General features: G+C 40.3%; 1 protein-coding gene across 1 annotated transcript; it reads right to left on the bottom strand.

The window, feature by feature from the left end:
• Positions 1 to 7,713: 7,713 nt before the first annotated feature.
• Positions 7,714 to 11,156, bottom strand: LOC147424866 (uncharacterized). Its single transcript, XM_086500247.1, has 5 exons — positions 10,910 to 11,156; positions 10,747 to 10,809; positions 10,525 to 10,672; positions 9,781 to 10,389; positions 7,714 to 9,698 (listed from the first exon to the last, which is right to left on the bottom strand). The coding sequence occupies exons 1-5, from the start codon at positions 10,990 to 10,992 to the stop codon at positions 7,860 to 7,862; spliced, it is 2,742 nt and encodes a 913-aa protein (XP_086356373.1). The 5' UTR covers positions 10,993 to 11,156; the 3' UTR covers positions 7,714 to 7,859.
• Between the last annotated feature and the right edge of the window lie 5,449 nt (positions 11,157 to 16,605).

The raw sequence follows: 16,605 nt of genomic DNA, 5'->3' as shown, positions 1-16,605 counted from the left end.
ATGAAAAAACCACTTGTGGACACTCGTGTGTCAAAACAACCAGCCCAATCTGAGTCCAAAAAAGCATGTAAGTCTAGTGGCAATGATCCCCCCTTGGAATAAAACAAGCCAAGGTTTAAAGTGCCACTCAAGTAGCAAAAAATCCTCTTGACATCCTTCCAATGCTTAAGACCTTGGCTATGCATGAATCTGCTAGCCTCTGAGACTGCAAACTGAATATTTGGCCTCGTGTTGCATATATAAATGAGGCATCCAACAACACTTTGGTAAAGAGTGACATCTGTAGGATCATCGGCATCATGAAGACTCAATTTTAGACCTTTTTCCATGGGAGTGGCAATAGGTTTGAAATCCTCAAGTACATGTGTCATTTTCTATAAGTGCATTATATTCTAATTGCATGGCAACCATCCAATTTTTTAAATTTTGTGCTTCATCAAAAGACAGAGGCTCCTCAATATCATGTACTCTAGACACAACCAAAGCATAACAATCTTATGCATAAGATGCATGGCGAGAGCTTGAACGAGTAGTACGATTAGACAAAGGTGCATCCAATTTACTATCACGCAATGTATGCACTAGCCATTTTGGCATACCTCTAGCCTACTCATTTTCAGCCCTTTCCTCATCAAGTACATCATGTACATCTGCATCACTAATAGGATGATCTGTAACATTTTAGCAACCCACATAGGTTGTACATTTGCCTCATTAGAATTTACATTCGAATTTCCACCACTGAAAAGAGGCAACAAAGTGTCATAAATGTCCTGTGAGCTTACATTACTATCTCTAGTACATGACAGCAAGGGCTGAACAAAATCTTCCACAAACACAACATCCTATGAGACCAATATACGCTTTGTTTGCGAATGATACAACCTCTAACCTTTGCTTTCAGCACTATAACCAACAAAAATACACTGTGATAGCCTTATCATCCAATTTTTTGTGTTGTGTTTGTGGCACCAAAGCATATGTCAAACAACCAAAAACACGCATGTGCTCAATAGAAGGCTTTCTATCATGCCATGCTTCATATGGAGTAATAGAATGCAGAGCTTTTGTAGGATACATGTTTAGTACATAAGTGGCACACGTGATGGCCTCCAGCCAAAAAGAATGCGGCAAAGCTTGACTTTTGACCATACATCGTGCCATTTCTATAAGTGACATGTTTTTCCTCTCATCAACACCATTTTGTTGAGGCATATAAGGCACTATACATTGGTGTTTTATCCCACGACTAGCCAGAAATGCATTAAATTCACGAGACATATACTCCCCCCTCGATCGGAATGGAGGGTGTCCATTGTACATTTCGAGACATTTTGAGCCATAACCAAAAATTGTTTGAAGCACATAAAAACAACTTGTCTTTAAGTAGAAATACCCATGCACGCTTGGAGTAATCATCAATGAAAGTCACAAAGTACAGGTAATTTCCCAAGGACGGAGTTTGCATGGGCCCACAAACATCACTATGCACAAGCTGCAACCTGCATGTGGGCCTAACTGAACCATCCTTTAAAAACTTTGAACGCTGCATCTTACCCAAAATACAAACATGTTTGATAGGTGTTTCAAGGGGAGGAAAAGAAGCAACCATATCAGATTTTTGCAAACGAAGCAAACTGCCGAAATTCACATGTCCAAAACATGCATGCCAAAGTTTTGCATCTAAAATAGCCTTTGAGTCCACAACTGCATTTGCAAAAATTTTGCCCACACTTGTCATACACAGTGAGCTTATACAGTCCACGTCATAAAATGCCAAATGCAACAATTTCATCACCAAAACTAAGATCATGTTACTGTACATCTGTCATCCACAAATTTGACTACAAGACCAAGTCTAGCAAGTGCAGATACAGAAAAAATATTTTTCTTGAAACCAGGTACATAAAGTGCATCAACAAGTGTGAAAAAACTACCATTTGCAACAATAAGCACAATCTTTTCAACTCCCTGAACCAGATAAGAGGCATTGTTGGCATAAGTAGCTAATTTCCCATGAGGAATAGATTAAAGAGAGGTAAACAAATCACGATGTGAGGTAATGTGCTTTGTAGCACCACTGTCAAAATACCACACATGTGAATCTGCAGCAATTGACATGCGTGCATCATGGACAACAGGATTATAGATACACTCTATGCACTAAAAGCCCATTCTGTATCAACATCAGCATCATAGTATCCTTTCATAGAAGACTCAACAATAGCTGCATTTGTAGTGGAACCAATATTTACAGTGGAACCACCCTCTTTCTTCTTAGCCTCTTTGGCCTTCAACTTGGGACACTGCTTGATCAAGTAATCATTAGCTTTACAATAATGGCAACGCATCTTCTTTTTGCCCTTATCATGACCAGAATTTTCAGACAAATTTTTGCCAACAAAAGCATTAGGAACATGTGATTTTCCACTTGCAGAAGAACCATAAGAAGTGGCTACATTGTTGTTACCACCCTTTCTTTGAGCGGCAATAAAAGCCTGTTCAACTGCACGCTCTCTAGTCCTGTTTTTTTTTGGAAAGTGACTTTTGCAATAAAAATGTGCATAATGTATCGAAATTGACAACTTTAGGATTTCCTTGGGTAATAAGTCTCCAAGTACTAGCAAAAGTCTGGTAAGAATTTGACAAGGCATCAAGAAAAGTCTGCACAAGGAAAATGTTTGAATGACTTCACCTGCAGAAATAAGTTTCTCATTGATATCCTTGACCCCAACAAGGATAGTGTCTATGCAATCTTCCTCATGCATAATCTTCGATTCCAGCTCTTTACACAACAATGCAATTTTAGCCTCATTGTGACTTGCATAAAGACCAGCCAGAATATCCCAAGCCTATTTTGCAGATTTTGCTGAACGAATGTGGGGAGACAACGCAATCAATGCATGAGCCTGTGCATCATTTAAATCCCAACGAGCTTGCTCAACTATAGGCAAAACAACTCTAAAAACAACAATCCTTGCAGTAAGACTTGCAACATCCTCAACATCGCTTACATCTTCAGAACCAGGACGTACATCAATGCCCTGCACCATATTCCAGACACCCTTTGACACAAGAACATGTTGCATCATGTAAGCCCACATAGGGTAATTGTCCCCATCCAATCTATCCTCAGCAGCATCAAACATCTTGGACACATCTGTGTTGTTGTCAGCCATTATGAATGCCTGCACCTGATGTGAAAATTGCTTAAAAAGAGGAGAAATGAAGTGAGAACAACATGTACTATATAGCACAAATCGTAGAAGATCGTAAGGACCTGTTATGGAAAAAACGGCATTGATATAAATTCTGCACTAGTAGAAATTTTGCACAAAATGATGAAATAGCCTGTGCAGTATTGTCTGTAGTGGAAACGGAACCCATATAAAAAATCTGAGTACACTAAGCTTTGTGAGATCACCCAGAATATCAGTCGACCTGTGAACGCTCGCCAAAGCTCACGAAAATCGGAGAAAGTGAGCAAGCATGTGTTGGAGCTACTGGCGACTGAGCCTGAGAGGACACAACCTACTCTGATACCAATTGTTGGAATTAGGGTTGCAAGAAAACACACACAGCTTGGAGAAAACGAAGGAAGCTCAAGGTATACAATAGAGAGTGTTTTTCTTAGTGTGCAATGGAAAGATAGATAGCCCTAGAATGATGGGCGTATATACAATGCATGGGGAAAAAAACCTCCTAAAGAGGGAAAAAATGCCCCGACGGTCCTAAGTGTGTTCACACACATCACTACCACATGTATTGTGCATGCTCAAGAAGGCAAATATAAACAATGTTGCATAGCATAATCGAACACAATTGTAGCGCTCTACAATTCTGCAACAAGCAAACTTGAAGCGAGGAAGGAGGGAGAGTGTGTATGTGTCACACACACACTGATTTTGATAGAGAATAAACTCAATTTTTACTCGCTAAGGATGTGTTCGCACACACACATAAGCGCACACACACGTGTTGTGTGTGGGAATAGAGGTCAATGAGAGGAAGATATTCCTCTTCTTGGACAAAGGGAAAGTGAGAGAGCTTGAAAGCTCTCTTATCTTGCATCCCTTCCGCATTGCGTACTCATCAACAGTTTCACGCCACAGCAACGAGAAACTCTTATCACAAGAAGGTCAATGTTTTGGATGTTTTCAAACATGAGAAAATTTTTATACATGTCCCCAAAGGCCAGACAGACCCTCAGAGCCAACTCCTACTCAGAAAGCATATAGAACCTCAGGACAACCTCCTGTCAAATGAGCTAAAGCTACGGTTGGACTTTTTCCTGACGTTTATGGCATAAATCTTATAAGCTCCAATGAATTGTGCAAATCATATGACAAAATCAATGGATTAAACACTCTTATCTTCTTCGACCTAGGAGCTATCGAGAATTTCATCCATTCAGACTTAGAGAATGAGAAAACTCATGAATGACACTTGGATATTTTTTGTCTCACTTGAGTTGTTTCGTAGATATAATCATGGACGGTTACTCTTCTTTCAAGAAGGGGGGATGTCACAAACTACTGACGTGTCAAGCTACTTAAGAACGAGACGGTTAGGACTGCCTGAGCCTCCTGTAGACTCCGACCAAGGAGCCTAAACCCTAACACAAGCAGAAGAAGAAGAATGATTTACCGATCCTCGTCGAGTGGCACAAATAATAAATTGGGTTAGGATTTTCAATCCTAGCCCCCAACAACTTACGAAATCGGCCAAGGGCCTAAACCCCTAAAAATGAAGCACACATACAGACAAGCACAAATTGCGGAGAGATAATGACATGGCAGCCTACTGTAGGGATTTTTGTGACTTGCATTGACACATGATGATGTGGTAGCTGTACAGAGCAACCCATGGGGCACTTAGCTTTTGGGCCAGATGCTTTTAGAACCTATTGCTTGTCATGTAAATACTTTTGGATGGCCAAGGTCTATACATATGTACTAAGGGCTTACTGTGTGGCATTCTACCCACGAAAGAGACATAGCAAAGCCGCAAGTGCTATACCTCATTGAAGCAATATAAAGAAATACCCAAAGGGACGCCATGGTTTGGGGCCAGTGCACTCTTGGGGGATGGAACTACACTTTGTGTCTCGTATGAAGTCTCTCTCTTTTAGTTGAGGTGTTTTGAAGTGCCTAAAGTCTGTTCCATCTATTCTTTTCCTTTGGCACGTGGCGACATCCCATCACACATCCTTCTCTTCAAATTGATCCATTTCTATCCACAATAGACTAAAGGGGTTTGGTTGTTGACTCTTCCCTTCTTTCTACACCTTGTTGTTGCTGCATAAACATAGCAAATGCTTAAGACATTTGCATCGTACCTTGATCAAAATGCATTCGTCGTTGTTTTTGTGGATCCATAATTTATAAGCTTTATATTGAGACCTTTGAGAAAGCTTTTGAATCCTCACCCTAGCCTACTTCACATCGGGTTCACCAAAAGTATATCAAAAAGTTTGCGGTGTAGCTAGTAAGCGCCAAGTCTTTTGACTGCGAGAGTTCGTGACTTGTTCGATGACAAAAACTAGTTATTCAAGAGATAAAAGCAAAGAATAAAAATTCAATGCAACCATGAAGCTCCACTCATACACAAGGCCAAGATTAACTCGAAACTCTTGTGTGTGATGATTTGATGTAGCTTCAATCCGAGTCACAAAGATACAGAGTGCATGTTTACCTTGTGAGTGATAAACTCCATCTTCTTCCTTCAATTCTCTGTCGAGGCTATTTTATGGAAGCTTGGGCACTTCCATAGACAAGCCCACGCCTTTTTGAAAAAAGAAAACCCTAATTGGAACCCACACACACTCAAATACAAGGTAGGAACAGCACGAGAGTGCACTAACACCATAAAAAGAAGCATGTGTATCAAAGAAGCTTGATTGTTTAGAGTCGGGGCACCGTGAGTGATGTGACATTCTAAGATATTTTGCCAAAGGTAGGTATTTTTTTCACCATTTTATGGCCTTTGTTGCCCATTTTTAACCCAAAAATGACCCATTTTGGTCATTAAAAGCCGCAAAGAGTTGGAAAACAAAACCTTAAAAATGTGAGACAATTCCAGTGAGCTCAATCTATATGCTAAACCTCATGTTTTCAGTTGACATGACCTCTAATCACATCATTGACGGATGCGCCGACACAAGTGCAACCGTAGCAATCGATTTTACACATATGACATTATATACATCGTAACATTGGGTCTCACATATTAAAAGGCATAAAAAATGAGGTGAACATTTTAATTTTAGTTCATGTGGACTACAAATGTGGTGGTTTGATGTTTGAACTTTGAAGCATAGGGCAACTCTGAAAGCGATTAATAGCGCACATCCTCCAATGAATGTGCGCCAATGATCCCTAGGCTAGGCACAAGTGTCAGGGTCACAGCTTCTTGGAAAAGTATGCTTTGGACTCAGGTTTGGACTCTTTGAAAAGGCGGGCGCAATGTAGGTTTGATGAGGGGTTTAAGGTCTGCCAGGCGCTTCGGAGCGGGAATTTCTCTGCTTTTGCCCAAGCTTGAAGGCCCTTATGCGGACTCCCTTTCAAGTCATCAATCCGGGAACTCATCATAGCATTCACTTTGTTAAACTTAATAATCACGGCTCTCACAAACTGACCTTTTAGTATTAGGGGTACTTCTACTGGATTGATATCACGCAAGAGGCACAAAACATCCGTTAGCCGGTCGGCCATTTGAATCTCAAGATATCTTGTCACAAACAAGTTCAAGTTAATTTTTTGGACACTCCTGATACCCGACCTTTCCAAGCGATGGATTCCTCTCAGTAGAAAATGATCACATGCATCGTACTCTACATTGACTGAAGGATTGAGCTGAAGCCTGACGACCATGTCGTGTATCTGTTTTTGTACCCTTGATCCTTCCAAGAGCTCTATCACCACAGCTATGCACTCTAGCCTCTTATCGTTAATGTCATCCGGGACTACAATATACGCCCATGCTTGTGCTTGGTTGCATAAATCATGTAGGGCAGCCTCTTTCCAGTTGTTGCTTGGATGCAGGCTGAACCCTGCCCATTTAATGCCTTCTTGTCTGATTGCATTTTCTATGATTCTGTACTTGTGTAGCCATAAGTTGTTTGCCTCCCACTCAGCCTCAGCTGGTATCTCGATTCTCCACCTTTGTAATGCTTCTATAAGGATGCCTACTACATCAATAGATGTCAGCTTGGCTTGCAAGTCCATTTTTTCTTTTGGAAGGCATGAATGACCAGGCAAGAGTAATTTTGTCAGGGCATCCTTGAAATTTCTTCCAAATTTCTTATCTTCCAAATTTCTCGAACACCCCTCCTCAACTACATCAAGCAATGCTTCTGTAGTTTGCACCTCCAATGGAGTAATTAATGTTCTTTGGGTTTGGAAGCCCAATTCTCCTTCTGAACTAGAAGCTAGTGTCTCTCTAATGTCTTCTTCCATGCATTTTTTTGAAAAAGAGAGAGCTAGCTTCTGCAACCACTGCCATGCTTTCCAAGCTGAGATGAGATCCTTCATCTCATCATCATCTACAATACTAGTGGAACTAATCAGCAGCTTCTCTATCTCACTGCGAACCAAGCAATTGATTTCCTGCGTCATCTCACTTAACCATTGGCGGTGCGAAGGAAATTCTTGAAGGTATTCCTGATTCAAAAAAACACACAATACTTGCATTGACATACAGACTTTGCATGATTTCAGCCAATCCTGCTTCCATTGCCCTGAATAATCAACTTGGACAGTATCATCTACTGACCATAGCCTGCGTACCATCAAACAACGGAGAGTTTCTTCGAGCTCCGTCAACCTCCAGGGACTAAACATGCTCCAGTCTTCTGCAAGCTACTCCCACATGACTTCATGAGCTTGCTCCAGATCAGATGATGTGACTATGTACTCAAATAGAATGATCTCATCCATGACTCTCTGCTCCCAAGGCTCGCAATCATGCGAACAACTCTCACCCCGAACTAGTGCCCGCAAAACACACAGTTGTTGCCTCAACTGTTCTACGGTTTGCATCTTCAACTTGTCTAATGTCTTTCCGAGATTGCCTGTTGCTTTATTGATGGCAGTCTCTCTGAACAGTTTCTGCAGAGTTTCAAAATTGTCAAAAAACTCCAGCAACACATAATCAGGACTCCTGTAGTGCACCTTCCTCATCTCATCAGACATTAGCAGCCTTCCCCACCATCCTCCTATATCTTGAATATATAACTCTCCCAGCGATAATTGCACAGGCTTCTGCCAACCGGTGGTGATTATGTCTTTGACCTGAGACTGGATACCCTTGTCTCCCAAAAACTCCCGAATCCAGTAGAGTACAGTAGAAAGCAGTTTTATAAAATCACTATGCTTTTCACATCTATTACTGACAAATGCACTTGTGTCAAGCGCAATCCGCTCAACACTGCTCGTCTCCTTGGCACACTCATCATCGCTACAGCTTTGCTCTACATCACTTGTCTCTTCAGGTTCTATATTGCCAATCTTCTGATGCAGGAAATCTGCCATGTTTTCTACGTCCCACTCTGAGTTATTCAGATACCAGCTCTGATCAGAGAATGGATTCTTACTTGACCTGTATAATTCCCAATCCCAACACACGCGAACTGTTTGCATCAATAGCACTACAATATTCTCCAGGCCATGGAGCTTCCAACAAATTTCCCTTACTACTGTTTTTCTGCAGTTTCGAATGGTTACCTCTTGCAAGGATGGAGGGAGATCAATGCGGTCATTTGAGGCACATAGAATGTCAACATACTCATGCAGCAATGCTGAATCATTTGAATCCAGTAAAACATCCACCTCAGTCAACTTTAATTCCCGAAGGCTTGAACAATTTCTCAAGTCTGGCAATCTGCTCATTGGGCACTCCCAAAGATCCAGCACTTGTAGACATCTTGAAGCTTGCAGAGCAGTTATGAGCTCCTTAGAAATCCTATGCCAACGAGTCACAATCAAGCAGCTCGCTTTCTGGGACATTATTTTCTTGCATCCATGCAAATTCAGCAGCATAGGGCAGCCTCTTTTCTTGAATTCATGCAGCTCAACAGACTCACTCATTTTGACATCCCTCAACTTTTCACAAAACCATACTGCAAGACGGCGCAAGCAGTTACCATTGCCCAGATCCACAACCTTCAAGCAATTATTATAGGAAACAGACACTGACTTCAATAATTTGGAGTTCTTTATTTCTAAGCCCTCGAGCTCATTGCATTTCGAAACGCGCACACACAACAATGCTTCGCACGTACTGGCATCCAGTTTTTTCAGGCGCTCGCAAGAAGTTAAACACAGCCACCTTAGTTTATTAAGCCCCTTCAAATCCAGAGTTTCCACTGGGCATACACTTAGTTCCAAACTCACCAACCTTGTTAGCCCTTGTAACTCAACCTCTACAAGGCTGTGGCAGCTCCTTGCACTCAGCAGCTTTAATCTTGGGCATCTATCCAATGTCAGCTTTGTACAACTGTTACATACAAAGCAAGCTCTCTCCATCTGTTCCAATATCGATGGATCGAATTCACCAGAAGTCTGATAGATAAATCTCAAAGCATCAGTGCCAACTTGGGTCCTTCGTTTTGCAAGCTCCCGATGAAGGTCGTGTATGCAGATATTGTCACAATCAAGGCTCCAAACCTCCAAAAGTGACTTCAATCTCAAGACATTCAACTGCCACAAGTTCGAAAAGAATATTTGAGTGTTGGAAATTTTTCTGCTACTAGAATATCTAAGCATGTAACAGATTCCTTACCTTCTTTCTTACATGCTCCAGCGTAATATACGATGTGTCCTGTAGCCAAAGGCATAGTTCGTAGACATTGTGGACAGTCTCTGGAGTAAAAAGCGCAATGTCCATGAACATATCTCTGGTCTGTTGGTCAGGCAGTCCTAAAACGATTGCCTCCATTTCTGTGAACAACTTATGTTCTCTATCTGAAGCTTCAGAAAAATCTAAGGCAGAAAGTTTCCAGGAGGAGGGGTTCATTCCTAATTGAGCAGCAAGCACATTGAGGGCCATGGGGTGAAGCTGGCCTCCAAAATTACACATCTCAACAGTCTTTTGAATGATATGTCTCTGCTCTTTACGTAATACTTCAATGTTATTAAGGCCAACGTGATTTAGCACTATCTTCAAACCTTCTTCAGCAGTAACACATGGACAATGCATACAGCATCTTTCTGGAATCCCCAGTTTCTCCAGAACATCTTTGCTGCGTGATGTCACCAACACGATGCTATTGACATGGTACTCGAACCCATAAAGAAAGTCCTTAGCAACGTCCCTATTACGTTCTGATATATTATCCAGAGCTAAGAAAACTTGTTGTTTTGGCATGCGTTCCTTCAAACATGTCCAGCCCTGAGCACAAACAAAGATGCACCTCTGACATTCTGAAATTAAAGGGAAAAAGGGAATGCATATACTTCAAGGTTGGTTTTCAAAGCTAGGCACATAGTTCCAACATTCATAACACTTGTGACGTCATTGAGTTACCTTTGCTTCATGGTCAATGTGAATTTGAGAATAATCTTGGTTAGCTTCAGTAAGCTGCTTCAGAACTTGATGTTGAATTTTGAGGAGGCCATATTGATCTCGTTGCTCCTCACCAAACTCCACATGACAAGTTCTGCCAAGGAAATCCCTGCGCAGTAAGTTAGCAAGAATCATACACATAGTACTCTTGCCTGCACCTGTAATGCCATAGAGACCGAGTACTTTTGCATTTTTGCACAAACGAGAGTGGCTAATGCAAACTTCAGAAAACCGTGCCGTAATTTCCTGCAAAAAATCACAAAAGTGAATGTGAGGGATGCAATTGGTAGCTGGAGCCCATCGACTCATCATTTTGAGCACGCTACAGACTCAAGTAGTGATCGACCTTTGAAGGCAAGAGCACGCTACAGACTCAAGTAGTGATCGACCACAAGACAAAGAAACCATCAGCTTCGATCCATCAAGCATAGTATCCCAGCAATGTCGTCAGTGCCTAGATTAAGTGGGTGTAGAACAAGGTATCAATACATATCCATGCTAATTTGTGGTGGGTGGAAGCTTGCAGTAACCCAAAGCTAGTGTGCTGAGCTTTTCGCAGTGGTTCCACTCAGCCACAATTACGCCTGAACTTCTAACATAATTGGAAGTATTAGTAGCACTACTATTTTCTAGGGTGTATCACTAATATCATAGTATTACTACATGATCACAATTTTGCAAGTTTTATTAAATATCACTTCATATCACTTATATCATAATATTACTATGTGACCACAAATATATAGTTGTAAGTTATATTAAACACCACTCATGTCACTGATCTAAAGAATAAACACAATATCCACTATTGCAGCTCATGACAACTTCACAAAGTCAGATCTGCAATTCATATCAATATGACTATATAGTTTTTAATCCACCTTTGAAGAAAGTGCAAGTTATAGACTCACGATAGTCATCCACGAGACAATTTAACTATGATCTATGAGGTACATGTGTAATGTCAACTAGATGCCATGATATGCTCACTGACACCACTAGTGCCCAAGTTCCCAATAAACTCTTTTGGCTGATGAAATGCAATATTTATTTGAGCCAATGAAAGTGTTCATGGACTTTAAAGACACCCTATAGCATCTTTAATCTGAGCAACCTGATAAGGAGCCTCATCATCTCAAAAGCAACTAGAGGCACCAAGAACAAAAGTAAGACACTTAAGAACAACTATGATTTTAAGGAAGAGGTAATGTCAATTAGTTATGCAAGTGCTTTCTATTCTTTGATTGCTTTTAAATATGATTAATGCATACATTACTTTATCATTTCCCCTTCTTACTTAGGGGGAGCTTCACCATGCTTTGACTCTAAAACTTGAACTAGCAAGCCATTCAAATCAAGAACTAGAGTGTGCTTCTCATTAACCAACATCTTTCGCATCCATATTGGGTCCGGTGGCAAATACCACTTGGTAAAAGTAACTTCCCCCAAGGTATAAAAAAATTTAAGTACTCATCAATTTTTCTATGGTGTTTAAGATAGCATTCAAGGCGCTTCTCAATCTCATCTTTTTCTCTTCTTAGTTGCTTGGCCTTCGCAATACACCTTTTTCATATCCTTTTCATGCAATGGAAACATTCATATCATGTAGGGCAACTAATTGTAGTTTCTCTTTTCCTATGACACAATAAAGGTATCAAGTGAAGACATCATTAAGAAAAAGCAAAAACTACTAAATTGTTGCACAAAGACATAATTATGCCAACAAGATTTTCTCTACTATAAATATTCAAAGAGATACATGCCATAAGATGTGTATCTTTCTAGCACTACCAAATTTGGGCACAACAAAGAATAGGTTTAGCATCGTTTCTTGCAAGCGTGTGTGCGAATGCATTTCTTTTCACCTTTGGTAAGGTAATTGATTATGTCATTTTGGGTGCTCTTGGGGAAACACAAGTGTCGTCTCTAGGATCTTATGGATTCTGTTCTAGCCCACATTTCCTCTTCAACTTCACTTTGTTTACAAAGCCCAAGAGAGAGCTGTCATCACTGACGACTTGCACATTTTTCCCGCTCCAAGTCCTCTCAAATTTCTCTTGCACACTCCTGACTATTTACTCTGAAGCACTTATCTCATCAATTGTAGTGGGCTTGGGTTTGGGATACGTAATCATGATGAAGTCATCATCATCCTCCATTTCTTAACCGTGTTCAACACCCTTCGATGTTTTCTCTTGTTGTAGTGTCAAATTTATCCCTTCATGCATTCTATCTAGCTCATTTGAGTCATCATTACAGGGCTTGACATGCTTCTTGTCATGCGCACTTCCCACATCATCAATTCTTGTGTATTCCTTTTAGATGTTAGTTATCATATCAAAATGGCTAGTTAAAATTCAAAGCTAGTAGATGTTAGTTATCATATCAAAATTGCTAATTAAAATTCAAAGCTAGATTGTTAGTACTAAAATCAACATACTCAAGATGCTAGAAAGCAAGGGATGTGTGGTAGCTAGCATAATGAATATGTACAAATATACAGGATGCTAGGTAGCATACCATTATGATTTCTTGTATGCTTAGTATGCCAATAATCATTCTATGTACTTGAAATGCGTGCTAGCATAACTAGGTATGCTAGTGAGCATACTCTGTATTCTAGCCACCATACCCACTATGCTAGCTAGCATACTGGGTATGCTAAGTAGAATATTGTGTATGCTAGCCACCATACCCACTACGCTAACTAGCATACAGACTATGCTAACTAGCTGAATACATAGCATGATTTTAGTCTCTCACAGTATGCCAACTAGCATACAATGTTGTGACGAACATAATTGGGTATGCTAATTAACATACTTAATATACACAGCTTACTCAACATGTATGCTAACTAGCATAACTAGATATGCTAACCAACATACAAAACATAATAAGCATGTATGTTGACTAGCCTACACAATAGAATGCATGTTAACTAGCGTACAAACTATGTTGACTAGCATACATTGTAGCATGTATGCTGCTAACTAGCATAAATGGGTGTGCTAGATAGCATACAGAGTACCATGTATGCTATCTAGCATAACTGGTATGCTCGCCACCATAGGCACTATGATAACTAGCATATATGCTTAGTAGCAGCATACACATTAGCATTTATGATAGCTAGCATAACTAGGCATGCTAACTAGCATAAGTGGGTATGCTACCTAGACACAATATGCTAGCCACCATAGCCCATATGGTAACTAGCATATAGACTCTGTCAACTAGCATACATAGCATAATTAACATGTATGATGACTAGCATACACAGAGGCATATATGCCAACTAGCATAATCGGGTATGCTAACTAGCATACACAATACCATGTATGATAACTAGCATGATTGGGTATGTTAACTAGCATATGTAGTACCATGTAGACTAGCTAGAATAATTAGGTATTATAACTAGCATAATTGGGTATGTTATGTAGCTTAACTAGGTATGCTAATTAGCATAAACATTAGCATGTATGCTTGCTATCATAACAGGGCATGCTAACTAGCATAGCTACATATGCTAGCTACCATACACAATAGCATGTATGCTTACTAGCATAGCTGGGTAAGCTAACTAGCATAACTAGATATGCTTATTATCATAAGTGGTTATACTAACTAGCATACACAATAGCATGTATGATTACTAGTATAATTGGGTATGCTAACTAGCTTGCTATGTATGCTAACTAGCATAATTGAGTATGTTAGCTAGCATACACAATCTTCTAGCCACCATACCCACCATGCAATTTAGCCACCGTACCTACCATGCAAGCTAGCATGCATAGCATAACTGGGTATGCTCACTAGCATACAAAGTATGCTAGCCACAATGCCCACTATGCTAGTTAGCATGTCAATATTTTCTTGTTATGGTGGTTTACTAATTAGTATGCTTCCATTTATGATTATCTTACTAGAGATTGATGTGATTGGATGTCCTTCCCTTGTGACCTTGGAACACAATTTGCTCTCATTTTTGCCATGTAGTAGTCTTTGAACTATACGTTCATGAAAGGATTTTTCAAAATGAGTGGATCTACCATGGTTTTGGATTTTTTTTCCCAAAACCTTGAAATGACACTTTTATGTCCTGCTAGGTTACCAGACTATTGTTAAATCTTGGGCAGTAAGCCCCTCAGTCCCTAATAACACCAATTATGAGGCTCTCCAGAGATAAGTCCTCTTTCAATTCTTCTCTTTTGTTTAATTCTTATTCTTGTAATCAAGTTTAGTCTTGTACTCTAGTCTTGAAATCCAAGTCTTGTATCAAGTTCCCTTAATCAAGTATCAAGTCTTGTTCAAGTTCTCTTAGCCACTATTAGGTATTATAATCAAGATTAAGTGTTATAATTAAGCTTCAAGCTCTTATATATTGTGAGTACCTCCTCTCGCTCTCTTCTAGCTCAACATGCACTCATAATAATTGATAACAAACTACTTGTACAAGTGACCAAGGGTGGTCTTGCATAGAATTGCATGCCTGGAAAGATAGACCCAAGGTACACACAATTGCAATTGCTACTACCATCTGCTCTTGTACACAAAACCATTCTCTACCTCAACATGGGATACAAATATAGCATCCTCTCAAAGCAAGGCTTTGGTGGAACTCTCTTGACAAGAGGATTGATCTAGAGGGAGACAAAACTAGACCTAGGCTTCCCATTGTGTGCCTACCTTTGAAGATCATGGATAGTGTAAGAACTAGGGAAACTACACTAGAGATCCTCCTCCCAACCTCCCATTATATAGGCGGGCTCCTAGCCCCTTGCCCTAGAACAATCCCCTGTCCACACTGTCTAGCCCGGCCCTTGGCCGTAGTCCATGACCATCCTAGTCCTTAGGTTACATGAGCCCCTGGTTAACCCGTTTTGTTTGACCATCCATTTTTGGATGATCAGTTGTACTGAGGCTTAGTTCTGTACCCAATCGTTTAAATACAGCTCTCCAAAAGTGGTTGTTAAACTTGGGATCACGGTCACTAACAATGTTACTTGGCAAACCATACAATTTGTATAGATTGTCTACAAATAACTTGGCTAGTTCCAGTGTCTTAACCGTTGATTTGGCCGGAATAAACTTACATAGTTTAGTCAACCTGTCTACGATCACCCATACTGAGTCATGACCTCGTATAGTGGTTGGTAAACCTACAATAAAATCCATAGAGATACTTTCCCATTTTCCATTGGGAATCTCCAAAGGGTGTAAGATTCCTCCTGCTTTCAGGCGCTCTGCCTTGTTAGCTTGACATTTTTTGCAATGCAAGACATAAGCTTGAACAAAGCCATGTAGACCTGGCCAGTAAAACTATTGTCGTACGAGAGAATAAGTTTTTCTAATCCCCGGGTGCCCTGCACTTGGACTATCATGACATTCATAAAGAATTTGGCGCCGAATATCTGTGTCCGTCGGTACACAAACTCTCCCCTTCTGGAGTAGGTACCCATTGTCGATGGTAAAATGCTTCCATTGCTGTACTTCATCACTTGATAAAGGAGAACTAGGTGTGGAGGTTAACTGTACACTACCTGCATTGGAGTGAGAGGGATCGCTCTTTTGAACATGGCTCCACACTTTGGAATATGTTTTATCTCGCTCATATTTTTCCTTGAGAGAAACTAAAAATTCATTACGAAGTTCCGTGAATAAGAGCGAATTGATCTCTGGCATTCGACTTAGAGCGTCTGCCACTACATTGTATCGGCCTTTGTGATACCTTAATTTGGCATCATATTCCTGAAGGATCTCGGTCCACCTAGCTTTTCGACCCTTTAAATATGTTTGTTGTGTAAACCATTTGATGCTTTCATGGTCAAACACAATCTCAAACTGAGCACCATACAGATAATTCCGCCATGTCTTTAAGGCAGACACTATTGCATAGAGTTCGTGTTCGTAAGCAGAATAGTTTTGTTAAGCTGCATCAAGCTTCTTACTTTCAAATGCAATCGGTCGTCCATCTTGTAACAGGACTACTCCAATAGCACGATCATTGGCATCCATTTGCAAAATGAATGGTTT

The sequence above is a fragment of the Adiantum capillus-veneris genome, chromosome 25 (genome assembly GCF_014529385.1).
Source record: "Adiantum capillus-veneris isolate H3 chromosome 25, ASM1452938v2, whole genome shotgun sequence".
Taxonomy (NCBI): Eukaryota; Viridiplantae; Streptophyta; class Polypodiopsida; order Polypodiales; family Pteridaceae; genus Adiantum; species Adiantum capillus-veneris.
The sequence above is the reverse complement of the archived record's forward strand: the minus strand, read 5'-3'. Positions and strand labels throughout refer to the sequence as shown.

What these genes read in the sequence shown, in the direction of transcription:
- LOC147424866 (XM_086500247.1), bottom strand. Translation starts at nt 10,992, where the DNA reads ATGCTTGATGGATCGAAGCTGATGGTTTCTTTGTCTTGTGGTCGATCA. An exon ending in GCGTGCTCTTGCCTTCAAAG is followed by an intron (nt 10,810 to 10,909) that starts GTCGATCACTAC and finishes GATTTTTTGCAG; the next exon opens with GAAATTACGGCACGGTTTTC. An exon ending in ACATTGACCATGAAGCAAAG is followed by an intron (nt 10,390 to 10,524) that starts GTAACTCAATGA and finishes GTTTGTGCTCAG; the next exon opens with GGCTGGACATGTTTGAAGGA.